Source organism: Telopea speciosissima, chromosome 11 (genome assembly GCF_018873765.1).
Source record: "Telopea speciosissima isolate NSW1024214 ecotype Mountain lineage chromosome 11, Tspe_v1, whole genome shotgun sequence".
Classification (NCBI taxonomy): Eukaryota; Viridiplantae; Streptophyta; class Magnoliopsida; order Proteales; family Proteaceae; genus Telopea; species Telopea speciosissima.
In genome coordinates this window covers 57,149,412-57,166,129 of record NC_057926.1, presented here as the reverse complement: position 1 = coordinate 57,166,129, position 16,718 = coordinate 57,149,412, and the positions used below count along the sequence as shown (strand labels likewise).

Genomic DNA, 16,718 nt, shown 5'->3' with positions numbered 1-16,718 from the left:
ATATAATTAAGGCAAAATACAGGGGAGGAGATGTAATTTTCCCAAATCTTTATTTAGCTTCTCTAGTAGGGAAGTAAAACTAGAAACAATTAAAAGCTTCATGAATCATGCTTTTAGGCATTGAAGTTAATTGATTATCTTTGTATTTATGTTCATTGTATTTGTTGAGAACCATCTGATCTTTCTTGTTGTATTTACTTCTTGTTTTTGTTCTTAATTTCTCACATTCATGATTCTCACAAAGTAAAGTATGATGAGAGACTGGCCATAAAAGACCAAAGGATAATGTAGACAGCATGTCCTCTAGGTTTGGGGGTCAACAAATACATTGAGACACAATGGTTTAGCTCCCCGATACAGGTTTGCGTCCCCATTGACCATATCACATACAAAATAAGTGCATTCAAAACTGATATAAGGCTTCTGCAATTAATTGGAGTTGGCTGCACGACTCCATCATCCTTTTTAATTTATTTATAGACATGGATGGCAACTGTAGCAGATACCAACTCATTCTGCAAGGTTAGGATTTTCTTATAGAATGTGATAATTTTCTATAATTTCTATCAAACAACAACAACAACAACAATAATCAATGATGGGAAGTGGTCAATGACCCTGTCCAAAGTTGATTAAACATGATCTCTGTGAATCTATGTGCTTCAATTGGTTCAGAAGTTGGGCAGCCTCATTGCTCCAATCTGTTGGTGGCTTCCTTCTCAGGGGAAGCAGAAGGTTGACTCTGGTTCAGCTGGCCTTGCAGAGAATCATCCTCTTTCATTTAGAACAGAAATCATTATTGTTGAAATGCCTCAGACAATGCAACTACAATCATCCTTATAAGCCATTACAAATCTTCTCCGTTCCACAAAATGAGTAGAAAAGGTAAAGATCCAATTTTTTTTTTTAAAACTTTGTCAACAACTCAACAACGATAAATAATGGCTCTCAGAAAACATATAAACCCTCAAGACTTGATCTTCCCATTCTTTCCCTTGCATTGTTGTGTGACTTCCTTTGTTCGATCTATATATCACACTCTTGAACCTTAGGTAGCTTTTCATGCCGATTACATCAAAGCTTTCCCAGTTTACAGATACACTAGATGGAGAATATTCAAAACTATGTTTCAGTAAGCAAGCACCATATAGAATTTAACAAGACTATAGAACTTGGATTCTCAAGAAAACTAGCTTCTACGTTATTATTCAACTAACATGTTTTAGAATTTGAAATCTTCTTGGTTTTTTCTTATTCTGGTGACGACAGGTGAAGGTTTTATACAGTGGGTGGAAAAGAAAAAGGAGATCTTCCGAAGCACGGGAGTTCCTGAAAGAACAGTAGAATTGGAATTCATAGACAAAGACAAACCACATTTTGATCTGGATGATCTTTTGGAAGCTTCTGCAGATCAATTGGGGAAGGGGAAATTAGGCAATACATATAAAGCAACACTGGAGTTTGGTTCAGTTGTGACCGTAAAAAGGCTCAGAGGGGAGATGAATGGGTTAAGCAACAAAGAATTTGTTCAACAGATGAGGTTGCTAGGAAGTATTAGGCATGAAAACCTAGTAGAGATCATATCTTTCTACCATTCCAAGGACGAGAATTCGAAGCTGGTTGTCTACGAATATGTGAATCATGGCAGCTTGTTTGACCTTTTACATGGTAAATTAATTTGAAAAAAATTTCATTCTCTAGCTAGTTTCCTTATTAACAAGTCTTTATTATAGTACTTTTGTTATCTGCAGCAATATAATTAATTTCATAGTTAATTAGATCGAGTTTCTGAAATTTAATTTTGGTTGGGTCATGGCTCATGGCTGTGGTAGAAAACAGAGTGGGAGGAAGAAGAACAACAGCAACAGCAGTGAAGTGGACAACAAGACTGTCAATTGTAAAAGGTGTAGCAAAGGGTTTGAATCATCTTCACCAATCCTTACCTTCTCACAAGGTTCCCCATGCCAACCTCAAATCTTCCAATATTCTCATCCATCTCCACGACCAAAAATACCATCCTAAGCTCACCGATTTGGGGTTTTTGCCATTGCTACCGTTACGTAGATCCTCTAAGATGCTGCTAGCATCTGAACGGACGCCGGAATCCTTTCGAGGCAAGAAACTAACCAACAAAGCCGATGTCTACTGCTTCGGCCTTGTACTCCTGAGGTCATTACAGGACGGATACCCCCAAGAAATGATGATGATCTTGCGGAATGGGCGAGGAACGTTGTTAACGATGACTGGTCCACAGATATATTGGACATAGAACTACTATTAGCATACCAACAAGGGCACCATGAGATGTTTGGGCTCACAGAAATCGCACTTCAATGTACAGCTAGCGCACCAGAGATGCGTCCAAGTATGAGTGAAGTGTTGACAAAGATTGAAGAGATTGAGGAAAAGAGCAGCAAGACTGGCCAGAAATAATAATGGAAATACAAGACCTAGCTCCCAGTGTTAATTGTTAATGTTTAGGACCTTCTTTACCCCCAAAAAAAACCAAAAATAATGTTTAGGACCTTCACCGGTTGTTAATTAATTATGTGTATAGCTTGCATCATCAAAGGGAGGCCAGGGGAGCGTATTGTGAGTTATTGTTAGTTGTATTATGTAAAATATCTTTTGTCGTGGAATAGGGTTGGTTATATGTAGCTATTAGTAGTGGGGTGTGTTGAAAGGGAGAAGTTGAAGGAGTGATCATTAGTGAGTTTATTTATATGGTGCTTCTTGTCTGTCTAATAATCAGCACCATACATCCATAGCCGGTTTTATGACTCTCCTCTAAAAATTTCCTTTAAGTTTTAAAAGAATACGTCGATCACAACACTCTAGACTCATCTCTCTACTTCATCCATCCTATTTTCATTATCTATGAAACATCATCCTCTATATTAAGCTAGGGTGTCAATGAATAGCCGAAATCTGTTTCCGTATTCCTATCTATTTAGCACTATCCGAATCCGTCCGAAAGCTAAACGGATGCGGATACGGATAGGCAATAGCTATCCGAAAAGCTATGTTTACATGTAAACGGATAAATATCCATTCCGTATCCGTGTCCGTATCCGTTTAGCACTATCCAAATCGGTCCAAAAGCTAATCAAATACGGATGCAGATATAGCACTATCCGAGCCGAATCCGATCCGTTTACATCCCTACTCTATATCTCTTTCTTTATTTATGATTGAACCCATATACCTAAAATAATCACGTTATGGAATCTCTTCCTCATCAATTTTGACCACTTCATTATTGGTCCTAATGTAACCAAAGTTACAAACCATATACTCCGTCCTCGTTCTACTCATCTTAAAACCTTTTTCATTCCAAGGTTGATCTTTATAACTCCAACATGACGTTAATCCCTACGTTTGTCTCATCCACCAAAACAATATCATAAGCAAAATGTATACACAATGGAACTCATCTTGAATGTCTCTGGAAAAATCATCCATGATAACCGCAAACAAATAAGTGCTTAAAGCTGATCCTTGATTTAACTCAATTGTAATTGGAAATTCTCTACCTTGGCCCCCACAGTGCTTATACTTGTCATTGCACCATCATACATATTTAATTATGTCTACATATCTATTTGAAACACTTCTCTTCCCTAGTACTTGCTAAATTAACTCTCTAGGGACTTTGTCATAAGCTTTTTTAAGATCAATAAAGATCATATGATGACCCTTCTTACAATCTCATCTTTCCATGAGTTTCTTAAGTAAATAAATGGCTTCTGACATGGATCTTCCTAGCATAAAACCAAATTGGTTCTCCATAATAATGGTTTATTGTCTCAGGTGGATTTCAGTAATTCCCATAATTTCATAGAATGATTTATTAGTTTTATGCCTCCATAGTTACTGTAGCTTTGAATAAAACCTTCATTTTTGTAAATTGGAACCACAATGCTTCTTATCCATTCATCTGGCATTTTTCTTGTGCGCATAATCTTATTAAATAGTTTGGTTAACCATATATTTCTAAGCTTTTCCACACTTCTATTGGCACCTCTATTGGGACCTTATCTAGGCCTTGTGCCTTGCTTATTTTCATCCTCCTTAAAGCTTAGTTGGTAGCTTTGTGTCCAACTTCATCGATCTAAATTTTACTACTTGGTATCTTAATTGCACTCTAAATTTTTAAACATGTTCGACATAATCAAAATTGGGTTGTTGGGATAACATGATTAGCCATATTGATTGAGTTTGAATTTAGATTTAGCTAATGTTGGGTCAAGAAATTGCCTATGGGTCCTTTGGGTGCCGCAACTTGCAAAAGGACGTTAGTGACAAGGGAGAACCGGTGTGGTTCCGACTTAGGATTCTCCGATGCCTAAGTCAGATCTCTCTGAGCAACAGATGAATAGTTAAAATTCAAGATGATCGAGTCAATGGAGTAGAGTACCTTGAAATTTATAGTGAGGTGTGGCGGTGTGGAGAGTCCCAGTTAGTGATGAGTAGTCCTCATAATAGATAAGTGTTCCTAGTTAGTAGGATTTATCATTTAGTTGTTTGCTTTCCCATGGGAGGTAGAGTCCCAGTAGGGAAGGTGTTCTCGGTAGATAGACATACATGCGCCCTTGTATGTTGGATAAGATCCTCGGTGCATTAGTCCAACTAAGATTGTACCTCTTATGGATGGTACCCGTCAAGTGGTGAGGTGAAGTATATCTCGGCGATGATGCCAGTGGCTTGCATGCGGTACTTGGTCTTGAACCTTGAGTGACCTTGTTAGTTCTTTTCCTTCTGGGCCAACGAATTAGTCTTGAAGTGGCTGGACTTTGATAGCCTTCCTTCTAGTGCCAAGACACGTGGCGGCTCACGATTGGCTGTGTAATTTTGGGTTTATCAGCTAGCTTGGCAGTCCACATCGTTCTCTATCTAATACAAACCATTTTTTTTGACAAATTTATCAATCGATACGGCACCAATACATAAACCCATGCTCACATCCTTGAAATCTATATGACAATAAGAGATGTTGTCATTGTTTGTGATTGCCAAAATCAGAAGTTTCTATGGTCTTGTATCACACATTGTTTTCTCTCTTTACGGCTATGTTTGGATGTTAAAAAAATAATAATAATAAGATAAAAATAATAATGACACAATGATTAATTTTTATGTCTCACGTTTCTCAAATTTAAATTTTTTTGAATTTTTTTTGAATTTTTCTTGCCATCCAACATAGCCTCTAGTTTTTTTTTTTTTTCCCTTTCTCTTATATGAGGTATTACCATAATACCTATTATGGAATGCGAAGGAGAGTGACATCACTAGGGTATTTTAAAGAAAAAAAAAATTACTAAAACCATATAGGGTTTATGAACCGGGGAAACCGTTATCTATGCGTGGGGGATCGAAAACTTTTTTCCTTGTATTTTCCATTTGTTTTGGTTGTGCGTTGGGGTGGGAGCAGCAGGAGATAAGGACGCGAGTACGTTTCCAGGTTGCGGACTCAGCAAAGAACGGGTTGGAGTCAGCGTTGACAGCAGCTTAATTACACATTTTCCTTACGTGTCACAAAACTTACACCTCTACCTCCCACGCGTCTAAAGTAATCCAAACCCTCTTTGCTCTGATAAACTTGGTAGGACTCACCAGTCACCACCCACCCCTTCACCGCTACTTCTCTCCTCTGCATGTAAAGCTCTCATCAGTACTTGAAAAACAAATTAAAGAGGAAGAAGAAAGGTAGAGCTAAAGTAGTAGTAGTAGTGGTGGTAATAATTGAGGCTTAGAAGAAAGAAGGAAAGAAAAAAAGAAAGAAAGAAAAGAAAGATCTGAGAGTAGTAGCGGTGAGCTAGGGAGGATCATCAATAGAGGCAGGCAGGAGACATGCGGCCGCGCAGATTCACATTCGGGAGGGCGGATGAGGCAAGCCATCCCGATTCCATCCGAGCCACCATCTCCGAGTTCATCTCGACTCTCATCTTTGTCTTTGCTGGAGAAGGCTCTGTCCTCGCTCTTGGTCTCTCCCTCCCTTCTTCGCTTCATCTTTCTTTCTCTTGCGTTGTATATATTAGTATTTATATTAATTATAGGTGCGTGCATGCATGCATGCGTGCAGCCCTGCTTCCTCCTCCTCCTCTTCAGTCCTCCCTTAGTTACACACTGATCATTACCCTCTTTAAGCGTGCTTGCAGGTAAGATCTACACGGACACATCAGCAACGGCATCTGGTCAGGTGGTGGTGGCCGTGGCCCATGCGTTGGCCTTATTTGTGGCCGTAGCCGTCTCATGCAACATATCCGGTGGCCATGTTAACCCAGCTGTGACTTTCGGTGCACTAGTTGGTGGTAGGATCTCCGTCCTCTTAGCCTTCTATTACTGGATAGCTCAGCTCTTGGGTGCCGTTGTCGCATCTCTTTTGCTCAGGCTCTGCACACATGGAATGGTAAGAATTTAATTATTAAGAATTTATTGATCAATTCATCTACTATTTATCAATGATCTGATCTCCACTCAACAATTGACTCTAATACGTAGGCTAGCTAGTCAGTATACCTAACACATATATGCATGGCAGTTTCTTAATTTAATTTTATATTCCCATATATATATATATATATATATATATATATATGTGTAGAGGCCGGTGGGCTTTTCGGTGGCGTATGGAGTAGGCGAAGGGAATGCGCTTTTGCTGGAGATCGTGATGACATTTGGGCTGATGTACACAGTATATGCAACAGCCATTGATCCAAAGAGAGGTAGTTTGGGGACGATAGCACCCTTGGCTATTGGGTTCATAGTGGGTGCCAACATCCTTGCAGGAGGGCCCTTCGATGGGGCATCGATGAATCCAGCTCTAGCTTTCGGTCCATCTCTGGTTGGGTGGAGGTGGAGGAACCACTGGATCTATTGGGTGGGGCCTTTCATTGGGGCGGCAATCGCAGCTCTCATCTATGAGTTCATACTAATCCCAACAGAAGCCCCACACACCCACCAGCCCTTGGCCCCGGCTGATTACTAGTTTACTCTTCTCTTCTCTTTGTGTTTGCATGTTTGTGTTTTCCAGGTGCTGCTGCATATAGTATCTACTCTAGAGTAGTATTCTGTATTTGTGTTTCTCCTCTGTTGTTGTTGGGTTGCTACTATAAATACCAACCTCCACTTTTTTCTTGTAATTTGTAAGGTTGAAAAAAAATAAAATAAGAACTTCCTTTCCTGTTCATGTTCGCCACCTACCCCTCCCTGTTCGTTTAGCTTTGCTTTGCCCCCACACAGATGTGTGTGAGAGAGAGAAATTTTTTTCACGTACTATCCCTTTTTGTGATACTATGTCCTTTTTCTTTCACAAATGCTCCTCTAAACGCTAATGGCAGAGCATGGAATGGCATTTCTCGAATCGAAGGAACACGTTAAACCTTCAACGGAACTGCACAAGGATCTGATCCGGGCTCACTCTAACCTCAGAATGCATTTCACTTGGAATTTCTAGCACTCCCATTGCTCCATTTTTTTTTTCCTACCGTGCTGTCCCCTCACATGGGGGCGTGAAATGACGATTTAACTTCATCCGAGCAGTGTGTTCTGCCCCCATGTGAGGGGAAAGCACGGTCCACAGGACCAGGATAACGATTCCCCATAACTCTGCCTCTGCTTGCAAGGGACATCAGCAAATTTTTTTTGGAATTGGAAGTTATATATATATATATTTGCATAGAGGGGGATCGAGTCGGGGAGGGGATAAGGTACCAGCCAGGAGACTCGAACTTGAGACTTCCTGGTGAGCATGGGCACGAAGTGTATCACGGCTCACCAACTGAGCTAGCCAGTTGTTGGTGACACCTGCAAATTTTGACATGCCTAATTCTAAACTTTCAAAGAAATATTATAAACTGAAAGTGAGAGATATCTACCTAGCATTTTACAGGTCTAATAAGTAACAAATAACTAAACGAGAGAAGGGAAGGGAGACCCACACATTTAACGAGGAGAGACGAAAGCCAGGAAAGCCACTATGAGAGACAATGTACAAATTGACAACATGTAATTCTTTTCCTATACTGAAAATAGTGGGGGGGGGGGGGACTATGGGTGGTTTTTTTTTATGGTTCTGGGCTTATAAAAAGTGTCATAGCCATCTCGAAATAGTAGCCAATGGAAGTACACTGGATGACTTCTTCTATAGTTCTAGGCTTATAACAAGTGTCAGTCACCAATTTTTTTCATTGGATGGGTGTATCAAGACTTATTGTGAGATTAGCCCAGAAGAAAGTCATTTGCATCACTTCACAAAAACCTTAATGCAGACTAGAAGTGGATGGGGTTGCAGAGGGTGGACTTGAGAGGAAGAACAGGTGGTGGTGGTGGTGTGGGATTGCTGCAGGGCGGGGTTGGGAGGAAGAACAGGGGATGGAGGGGATGGAGTGTAGGGTTTGGGTGAGGAACAAAGCAGCAGGGATGGGCTGGGCGCGCAGGGAGAGATGGTGGTGACACAGAGGTTGAGAGCGAGAAGATGAAGGATGAGGGTGGGGTGTTGCAGTGGCGGACTGATTCACCCGATCTGCGATTTTTCAATTCTCTCCTAGTTCTGGACAAAGATTCAAAGCTTAAGGGTTAGGGTCATTTTACCTAATTCTACCAATTCTCACAAAAAATCAATGAAAAACAAAAAAACATTTTGGAGGCGATTTAACTGAGCTCTGGAGGTGTTTTGTACATTCATGGGTACGAACTTAAGGATGAACTCCATTAACAGAAGAAGGATATTGAAATGGGAAAACACTGGACAATTTATAAAACCAGGCCGCGATTTTACTTCACATTTTGTAACTGCTGCATGTATCTTTTAGTATTGAGATACAACATACAAGTCATAGAAACGACCAGAGGAATCCATCCATTATCATGAGTCGATTCATGGAATTCTTCCAGCCTCATCGTCATAACCGGAATCGGACACATGGGTGGAGGGTTCTGCACCTTTTTTTTTTTGGGGTCTTCGACTGCTGCATATCTGCTTTCACTTAACTCACCAGAGGAACAGAAGGAGACCATGGTCAGCGAGGTCGCAGAGGATGGAGGTGGGGCTGTGTTGGGAGGAAGAATAAGAAGTGGGTCTCACTTCTGTTAATTAAATGAAAATAAATGGCAATGGTAGTTAGGAGTTGAATACAATTTTTAAAAAAATGATAAAAAAGAGGGGCAATTTGGGTATTTTTAAGTACCAGGGCAGAAGGAGAAGTAGGAGTTTACTTTCTTTTGGGCAATCAGATGTGAAGGTTTTGAGTAAATGCAGGGTAAGTATAAGGGAGTGAGAAATTTTCCCAATTAATTTTTAAGTTTGTAACTATGTAAAATGAATTGTCTTAAAATAAATTTTTTTTTTTTGATAGGCAAGTGAAATAAAGTTCATTAAGACAATGAAATAGGATAAAAAAAGTAGACATACAAGTTCATATAAAACAGAAATAAAAATGCTAACAGATATAATGACTGTTCTCCCCCTAGATTACAGCAGCTCGATCACCAGGCTATCACCAGTAACTGAACAGAACTTGTACACCTGGAAATAGGACTTAATCTACTACAGTACCCATCTGTAATCTAATTTCAGGGGTCTAGCTGTGATGACCACTTGCCATGACAGACTTTAGTCCCTCAATGCCTCATACTGGTAAAATCTCCATAAAAATAAGACCATGATCACAAGAACAACTGCTCAATTAACCACTTTGGTAACACCCCAAATGATGACACGAAGGGAATTAACCAGCATCATGTCCTCCCAGAATTTGAAGAAAAAAAAAAAAAAAGCAGAGGGTAGTTAACTAACATTTCATCAGCAAAGATTCAGGCAACTATTTGGCACAATCTCTTCCACTTAGCTTATCAGATGTTTCTTTGTCAAAAACTTATCCAGCTAGACAATCCATGCAAATGAGGCTCCTCAATTCCAGCTGATTGGAGATGGACATGCTCCTTGGGAGGAAGGAGAAGAATGAATTAACCGTGAAGAAACTTTCCTTCTCCCACTCCCAAAAAAAATTTTCAAGCTAAGAACGAAATCCAGATGCCCTAGCAATCCAAACAAATCTGTCACACACAAACATCCAAAAGCCAAGCAAATCGGTAATGCGGTATTTCCCAATCATTGAAGTTGCTTTTAAGAAATGTAGTCAAGTCCACCCTATCAGTCAACTTCAAAGCAGTTCTTCACTAGAGCTCCTTTATGAACTACTGATCAGTAAACTGCTGAGTAAATAGTCAAGAAATAGATCATAACAAACAAGTAAACAACTGTCACACTAACAGCCTCCCCAAAATCACAACCAATGTCCCTCACCCACTTTACAGCAAATTACTTTGGATTATCCTCATAAACTATAAACAATTCTTCCAAACATGCAATCCCAATTTGTACTCCCATCCCGTGTCTGGCTGCCATAATTCTTCTCCGAAGCTTTCTAGCTCCAGCCAAAATCTGCTAAAGTATTTACACAGAGGACTTTGTCTAAATCAATCTTAAAGCAAACAAACCACCCACTTCCAAAGGACAACAAGAGTTCTAAGCTATGTTTTAGTATAATCTGTCACCCTAAAATGTGGAACTAATTTGTTGTGCCTAGGGAAATATTAAAACATAAAATGAAAATCATAGAGGGAGAGGCATCAATACTCATTTAGGATGAACTGCATAGTTTGATTAGTTAGCCTAGTTTTGGCAGTTCAACTGCCAAAAATGGATGATCTAAACAATTTGAATGCTGCACTGACTATTTCACGCTTCTGGAGAAACTTTCTAGTCAAGTAGGTGATACAGATCATCCTCTAAGAAAAGTTGGAGGTCCACAGGGCCTGACTGCAGTCTGACTGTCCAAACTGAGGTCCTTAGAGATGATTGTCAATGACTCAAAGTGATGCAGCTCAGCGTATTTGTTTTGAAATCTACCGATAACCTCTCGATCCCAATCCTCTCATAGCAAAAAGGAATTTGTTTAGCATGATCACAACACAAACTTGAGCAGGGATTCTGTGAGAGGCATGAATAAGCATGTGACTAGTCATTGGTGACTAGTCCCTTCTACTCTCACAGATTTCACCCTCCCATAAACTTGTAACATCAAATACGTGGCAATAATTAACCTATAAATCACGGACAGTCCAGTTCTAAATTTTTGCAATCAGACATACAACAGATTATTTTATTGGGACATACCAAAACTAGGAAAAGACTAATCATGTTTATTATAAATAGTATTTATCTATCACAAACACATTTTTTGTGCTCACCAGCTTTCTCACCCCCTTACTTTCAATCAGATCTAAATCGTCAATCATCACCAAGCTTCTATGCCCACCAGCTAGCTTCTACCCAAATCTTATTAACTTCCATACCTACATGAATATAAAACTAAGACACATATCTAACAGTATACAGGTAATCCCAATGAGGAACATTTCTCATAACATATATTACAACATACACCATAAGGATGTCAGCATTTTGGGATTTCCAAAGTTGCCATGTCAAAGGCCTTCACAGTGTAAGGTACCTATAGGTTTCAAGTATTTTTTGCATAGGAATTGATAAGTCCATGAGAAGCACATCTAATTTCAGAAACCTCGAATTCCTAAAGAAAATAAGAAATAAATTCTACTGTTTTTTATCTTCAACCTCACCCCAGGCACTGGCATAAAAGAAGAAACCAAAGTTTAGAATATTAGTTTTACGCTCACAAGCTTCTCAGCTTCATGTATGGCAACATTTAGCAATCTAGAAAACCAAGAACTTCAACATGCTTCTTATGGTCATCTGAAAAAAAAGAGGCAAAACTCACAACCAAATCAAGATGGGGCATGGATAATTATAAAATATAAGTTACTTAGTTATGGTAATATCATCTATTATTCACCACTAAAACTCACATTAGTCATTCTACAAGAGAAGCTACAGAGAAACCAATCTTACCATAAGAAATTTAACAAAAATAAAATTAGGCTTACAAGGGATAGAACAATTAGCTTAAAATATGTAAAGGAAAAGCATGGTAGCATGTTGGATGCAAACATCACATGAATATCCATATCAAGGACTTTGTAGTTTTAATTTGTTTCCTTTTAGGTGAAATAACTAAATGCATCTTGCAAAAGCAAAATGGAGAAAAAGAAAAAAAAAAAAGGTGGTTATAAGCATGGTACAAAATTTCGCGATATATCGGCGATATATCGCGAAATTTCGGTAGGACCGAGACGAGATGGGCTTCTGAAATGAAAAAAATTCAAATTTCGGTATATTTCGTAGAAATACTGTGTATTGAGCAGTATATTTCGGTACATTTCGGTATATTTCGGTAAATTTCGTAGAAATACTTTGTGTATTGAGTATTGAACTATTGACTATTATGAAGTTTATGAATTATGACTTATGCGCTTATGACTTTATGAGTTTAAACTTTAAAATTTAAACTTTAAACTAAAGGCTACATTTGACTTTATTTTTGTTTCATTACTTCGTTAAAATTTCTTATTATGTCTTTTATGTATTTAACTATTTTATACAACAGGGTCCGACCGTATACAATCAATCAAGGGTGCAAACCCAAAACACCACTTTGAGTTCATTTTTTTTGCAATATGAAGGTTTAAATGTGTTTATTTAGCTTAAATAGGGGTGTCCATGAAGTATCAGGCCTAGATATGGCCAAATACCCACCGAGATGGACTCCCGAAATATTGCAGAAAAAATGCAATATTTCGGCGAAATTTCGCCAAATTTCGTCGGTAGGCCTGAGATACCGATATATCGCGAGATATAGTACTACGGTTATAAGTCCACCAATCAAGTCCCTATTGTCATGTCTTTGTCCATTCCTCAATATTTCTAGAACATCATCTGTAACAAATAGAATAAAAGAAAGCATATATTTAATTGCACAAAACTAAAGGAAGAATATCAATAATAGTAACAAATCCATCAAAAGCATTCACCCAAACCCAAGTTTTGGAGGGGGGGGGGGGGAAGGTATATACATGGGCAGACTTCTAAGAACAGGCCTCTTTGATAAGCTTATCAAATTGGCCCGGACAAAGCTTAAAAATAAGTTCTTACAATATTAAAATAACAAAGAGTGTTTCTAGAATAGTAAATCTGAGTGGAACATTCAATAGAAAAGTTTCCCGTTCAAGTCATTAGAGAATTTACGACTCATCTTTCTTGCCTCAGGCTAATGTTCAACTATGATATATATATATTTTTTGGTAAAAACTATGACATTTGCTTCACAGCTAAAGAATCAATCTTCAAAGAGAGTTTTATCAATACATATCGCTTTACCAGGACTGAAGGTTCCAGACTTCAAAGCCCGTCCAACTTTCATTCAAGTAGATCATCCATACAGTTTCAATTTCCCAATCTTCCAATTTTCCTTTTCAAGTTATCGGAGATTTTGCTGACTTATCTTTCTTTCTTAGTGAGCTAACTTCAACTACGAAATAATTCATCATCAACCACCATTTTCACCATTCCATGAGGTCACCTTTTTTTATTTTTTATTTTTTTTTGGGGGGGGGGGGTTGCAAAAATTAAAAAGTGGGGTTGCATTAAAATAAAGGTGTAACTCGGGGGTGGCGATGATAATTTCCCAAATTCAAAATCTTATTTTACTTCACATCTAACTAGACTAGACATTAATAAGCCTATAATTGAAAGTAGAAAAAAAAAACATCCCTAGTATAATCACGCATGACAAAATTTAATACAACAAACTATAGGTTTAAAGGAAAAAAAAAAAAAAAAAGACAAACAAAACCTTCAACATATTGGTGTTGAGCTTATCAGTGCCATTAAGAGCTTCTTCTTCAACCCTCACCAGATTCATTTCATCAACCACACCTTCCTTTGTCTCATCCCCAAATTCCCTGGAGCTTCGTCCATTTCTGACTTCAGACCCATCTCCCTTTGTAACCTTCTCTACAAATTCATCGCTAAAATCCTTGCCAACCGGCTCAGCCTTGTCATCGACTCCCTTGTCAGCCCCAACCAGTCTGCCTTCATTGCTGGGAGAAGCATCTCGGATAATATCATCCTTTGCCAGGAAATTGTCCGCGGCTTCGACCGCAAGTCCCACTCTCCGACTGCCCTTTTGAAAATCGACATTCACAAGGCTTTTGACTCCATCCATTGGAACTTCATCTCCCAAGTCCTCCTCAAAATGTCCTTCCCCCCCATTTTTGTCAACTGGATCCACTCTTGCATCTCCTCCCCCCGTTTCTCGGTCCTCTTGAATGGCAGTCCTGCTGAATTCTTCCCCTCCTCTGTTGGTATCCGGCAGGGTTGCCCCCTCTCCCCCTTTCTCTTTTGCCTGTCCCTCGAGGTTCTCTCCCGCAGTATTCAATCCAAAACTGATCTCCACCTCATCTCCCCCATCCCTAAATGTAAGCCCACAAACCTGACTCACCTTGCCTTTGCTGATGATCTTATGATCTTCTCCAAGGCCGACCCTCTCTCCATTGAGTCCATCATGTCTTCCCTCCACCTTTTCCAAGGCCTTTCAGGGCTTCGCATCAACCTGGCTAAGTCCAAAATCTTCCTTGCCGGAGTTCCTGACACCACCAAAGCTGCCCTTTCCTCCCTCACAGGTTTTACCATCGGCACCCTCCCAGTCCGCTACCTTGGCCTTCCCCTTATCCCTGCCAGACTGTCTGCCCACCACTGCTCCCCCATCTTAGACCTTCTTCGCAAGAGGTTGCAGCTTTGGAAAGCCAAATTCTTATCCTACATTGGTCGTCTCGAGCTGATCAGATCGGTGCTTCAGTCTTGCTATATTTATTGGAGCAGTATTTTTGGTCTTCCAAAAGCTACCATCAAGGCAGCGGAATCTATTATGTGTGCCTTCCTTTGGAAAGGTGTTGACTCTGCCAGGTTCCTCCACCCTATGAGCTGGGCTTCCCTTTGTGTCCCCAAATCTGAAGGAGGCCTCGGGCTCAGGAGGATAAAAGATGTCAACATTGCTGGTTCCATCAAGCTCATATGGAAGATCCTCACCAACAAATCCTCCATCTGGACTTCTTGGGTGTATACTGGACCCCTGCGCAGTGACTCTATTTGGTCCGTTAGCCCTCGGGCTGATTTTTCTTGGGTTTGGCGTAGAATTCTTCAGGTGAGGCAGCTAGCCAGAGATGCCATTTCGAGCAGGATTGATGATGGTTCGACTACCTTGCTTTGGCTTGACAAGTGGCACCCTTCTGGTGTTCTCTCTTCCATTGTCAGCCCTAGAGATATTTACTCCTCCGGATTGGACAGATCTGCCTCTGTTGCCGCTATCATCTCCAGTGGCTCGTGGTCCCCTCCCCCCTCCCCTCCCCCCCTTGCCGACCTCTGGAGCTCCCTTCCCCCCATCCCCCCTGGGCATAGAGCCAGAGGCGACACCATCTTATGGCTTCCTTCCCCTTCGGGCAGATTCAGCTCTCACTCCGCTTGGGATTTGGTTAGACATAGAGGGACCCCTTGTCCTTGGTACAGAGTTGTTTGGTTTCGTGGCCACATTCCTCGGCATAGCCTCACTGCTTGGCGCGCCCTTGCAAGCTGTCTTCCTACCCAAGCCTTTCTTCTTCATCGGCATATTCAGGTCCCCTCCAGCTGCTGTCTCTGTTGGAACGGGACTGAAGACGTCGATCACCTATTTTTCACTTGCCCTTTTGCCTCCTCCATATGGACCCGAGTTCTTCGCCATTGCTGGCCTGGTCGGCGCACTCCTCTTCCTCTCAGTAGGGAATGGATTTGGATCGACATGACATACGGAGGGAAGTCAATTTGCGACTTGGCTGGCAAGATCGCCTTCTGTGCCACTATCTCCCACATTTGGATAGAACGAAACCTCAGAAGATGGACATCCAACTCCCGCTCCTTAGACATGATTTGGAAGGCCATCTTTTTTGATGTTTCATCTAAAGTTAGATCCCTCCCCCTCAAGGATGTTAAGGATTCCCCAAGGAACAGGCTCATTGTTGTCTCCTGGGGTCTCCCTTCTTCCATTTTGCACCCTAACTAGTCCCTAGTTTCGGCTTTTTTGCCCTTGGGCTTGTATATTCCTTCTTTTTTCTTCGTAATATATTTTTATTCATCCAAAAAAAAAACCTTCAACATATGATACTATAGTAGTTTACAAGTATTATGTTACAAGTATTGAATGAAACATATTTGATCTCAATACAAATAGTACTGTACAAAATTACATCTCATATACAGCCAAACTATACAATTCACATGTACCTATGCTCCAAGTGTTTGAACAGTTCATTTTTCACTCAAGATTTGTCCTTATCGATTGCATAGGCTTTTCACATTCACTAAAACAATTATGTTTAGTAATATTGGGGATATTGGGACATCATCTCTTTTTGATAGGCTTGCTATTAAAGCTAGTAGCCTGCAATGTAGGATTTCTACTTCCGTTCTGTAACTATAACTGACATATTATCTCTTCTTTAATTTTATTTTTCCTTTCATTATAAAAAAAAAAAAATTTCACATTTAAGATGGACAAAATATTTCCAACTGTCTATCGCAGGTAACTGATACAATTAAGAAGGATTTGATACAATTAACAATTGACCTTACTAGTTGAGCTAGCTGACAGCTTTGAGGGGGCATTATAGAGATGAGATACTCCATAACCCATTAATAATTAATTATGAAAATACCTCTTCATATATATAAGTGAAAAGGGGTAAATAAATTGACTCTCAAACGACTT

The 16,718-nt window shown here is 39.9% G+C and overlaps 1 protein-coding gene and 1 pseudogene across 1 annotated transcript; both read left to right on the top strand.

Moving 5' to 3' along the window:
* Positions 1-569: 569 nt before the first annotated feature.
* On the top strand, positions 570-2,433 carry LOC122645433 (annotated as a pseudogene).
* A 3,364-nt stretch (positions 2,434-5,797) lies between these two features.
* On the top strand, positions 5,798-6,988 carry LOC122645543 (probable aquaporin TIP3-2). Its single transcript, XM_043838851.1, has 3 exons — positions 5,798-5,983; positions 6,159-6,409; positions 6,605-6,988. The coding sequence occupies exons 1-3, from the start codon at positions 5,851-5,853 to the stop codon at positions 6,986-6,988; spliced, it is 768 nt and encodes a 255-aa protein (XP_043694786.1). The 5' UTR covers positions 5,798-5,850.
* The last annotated feature ends 9,730 nt before the right edge of the window (positions 6,989-16,718 follow it).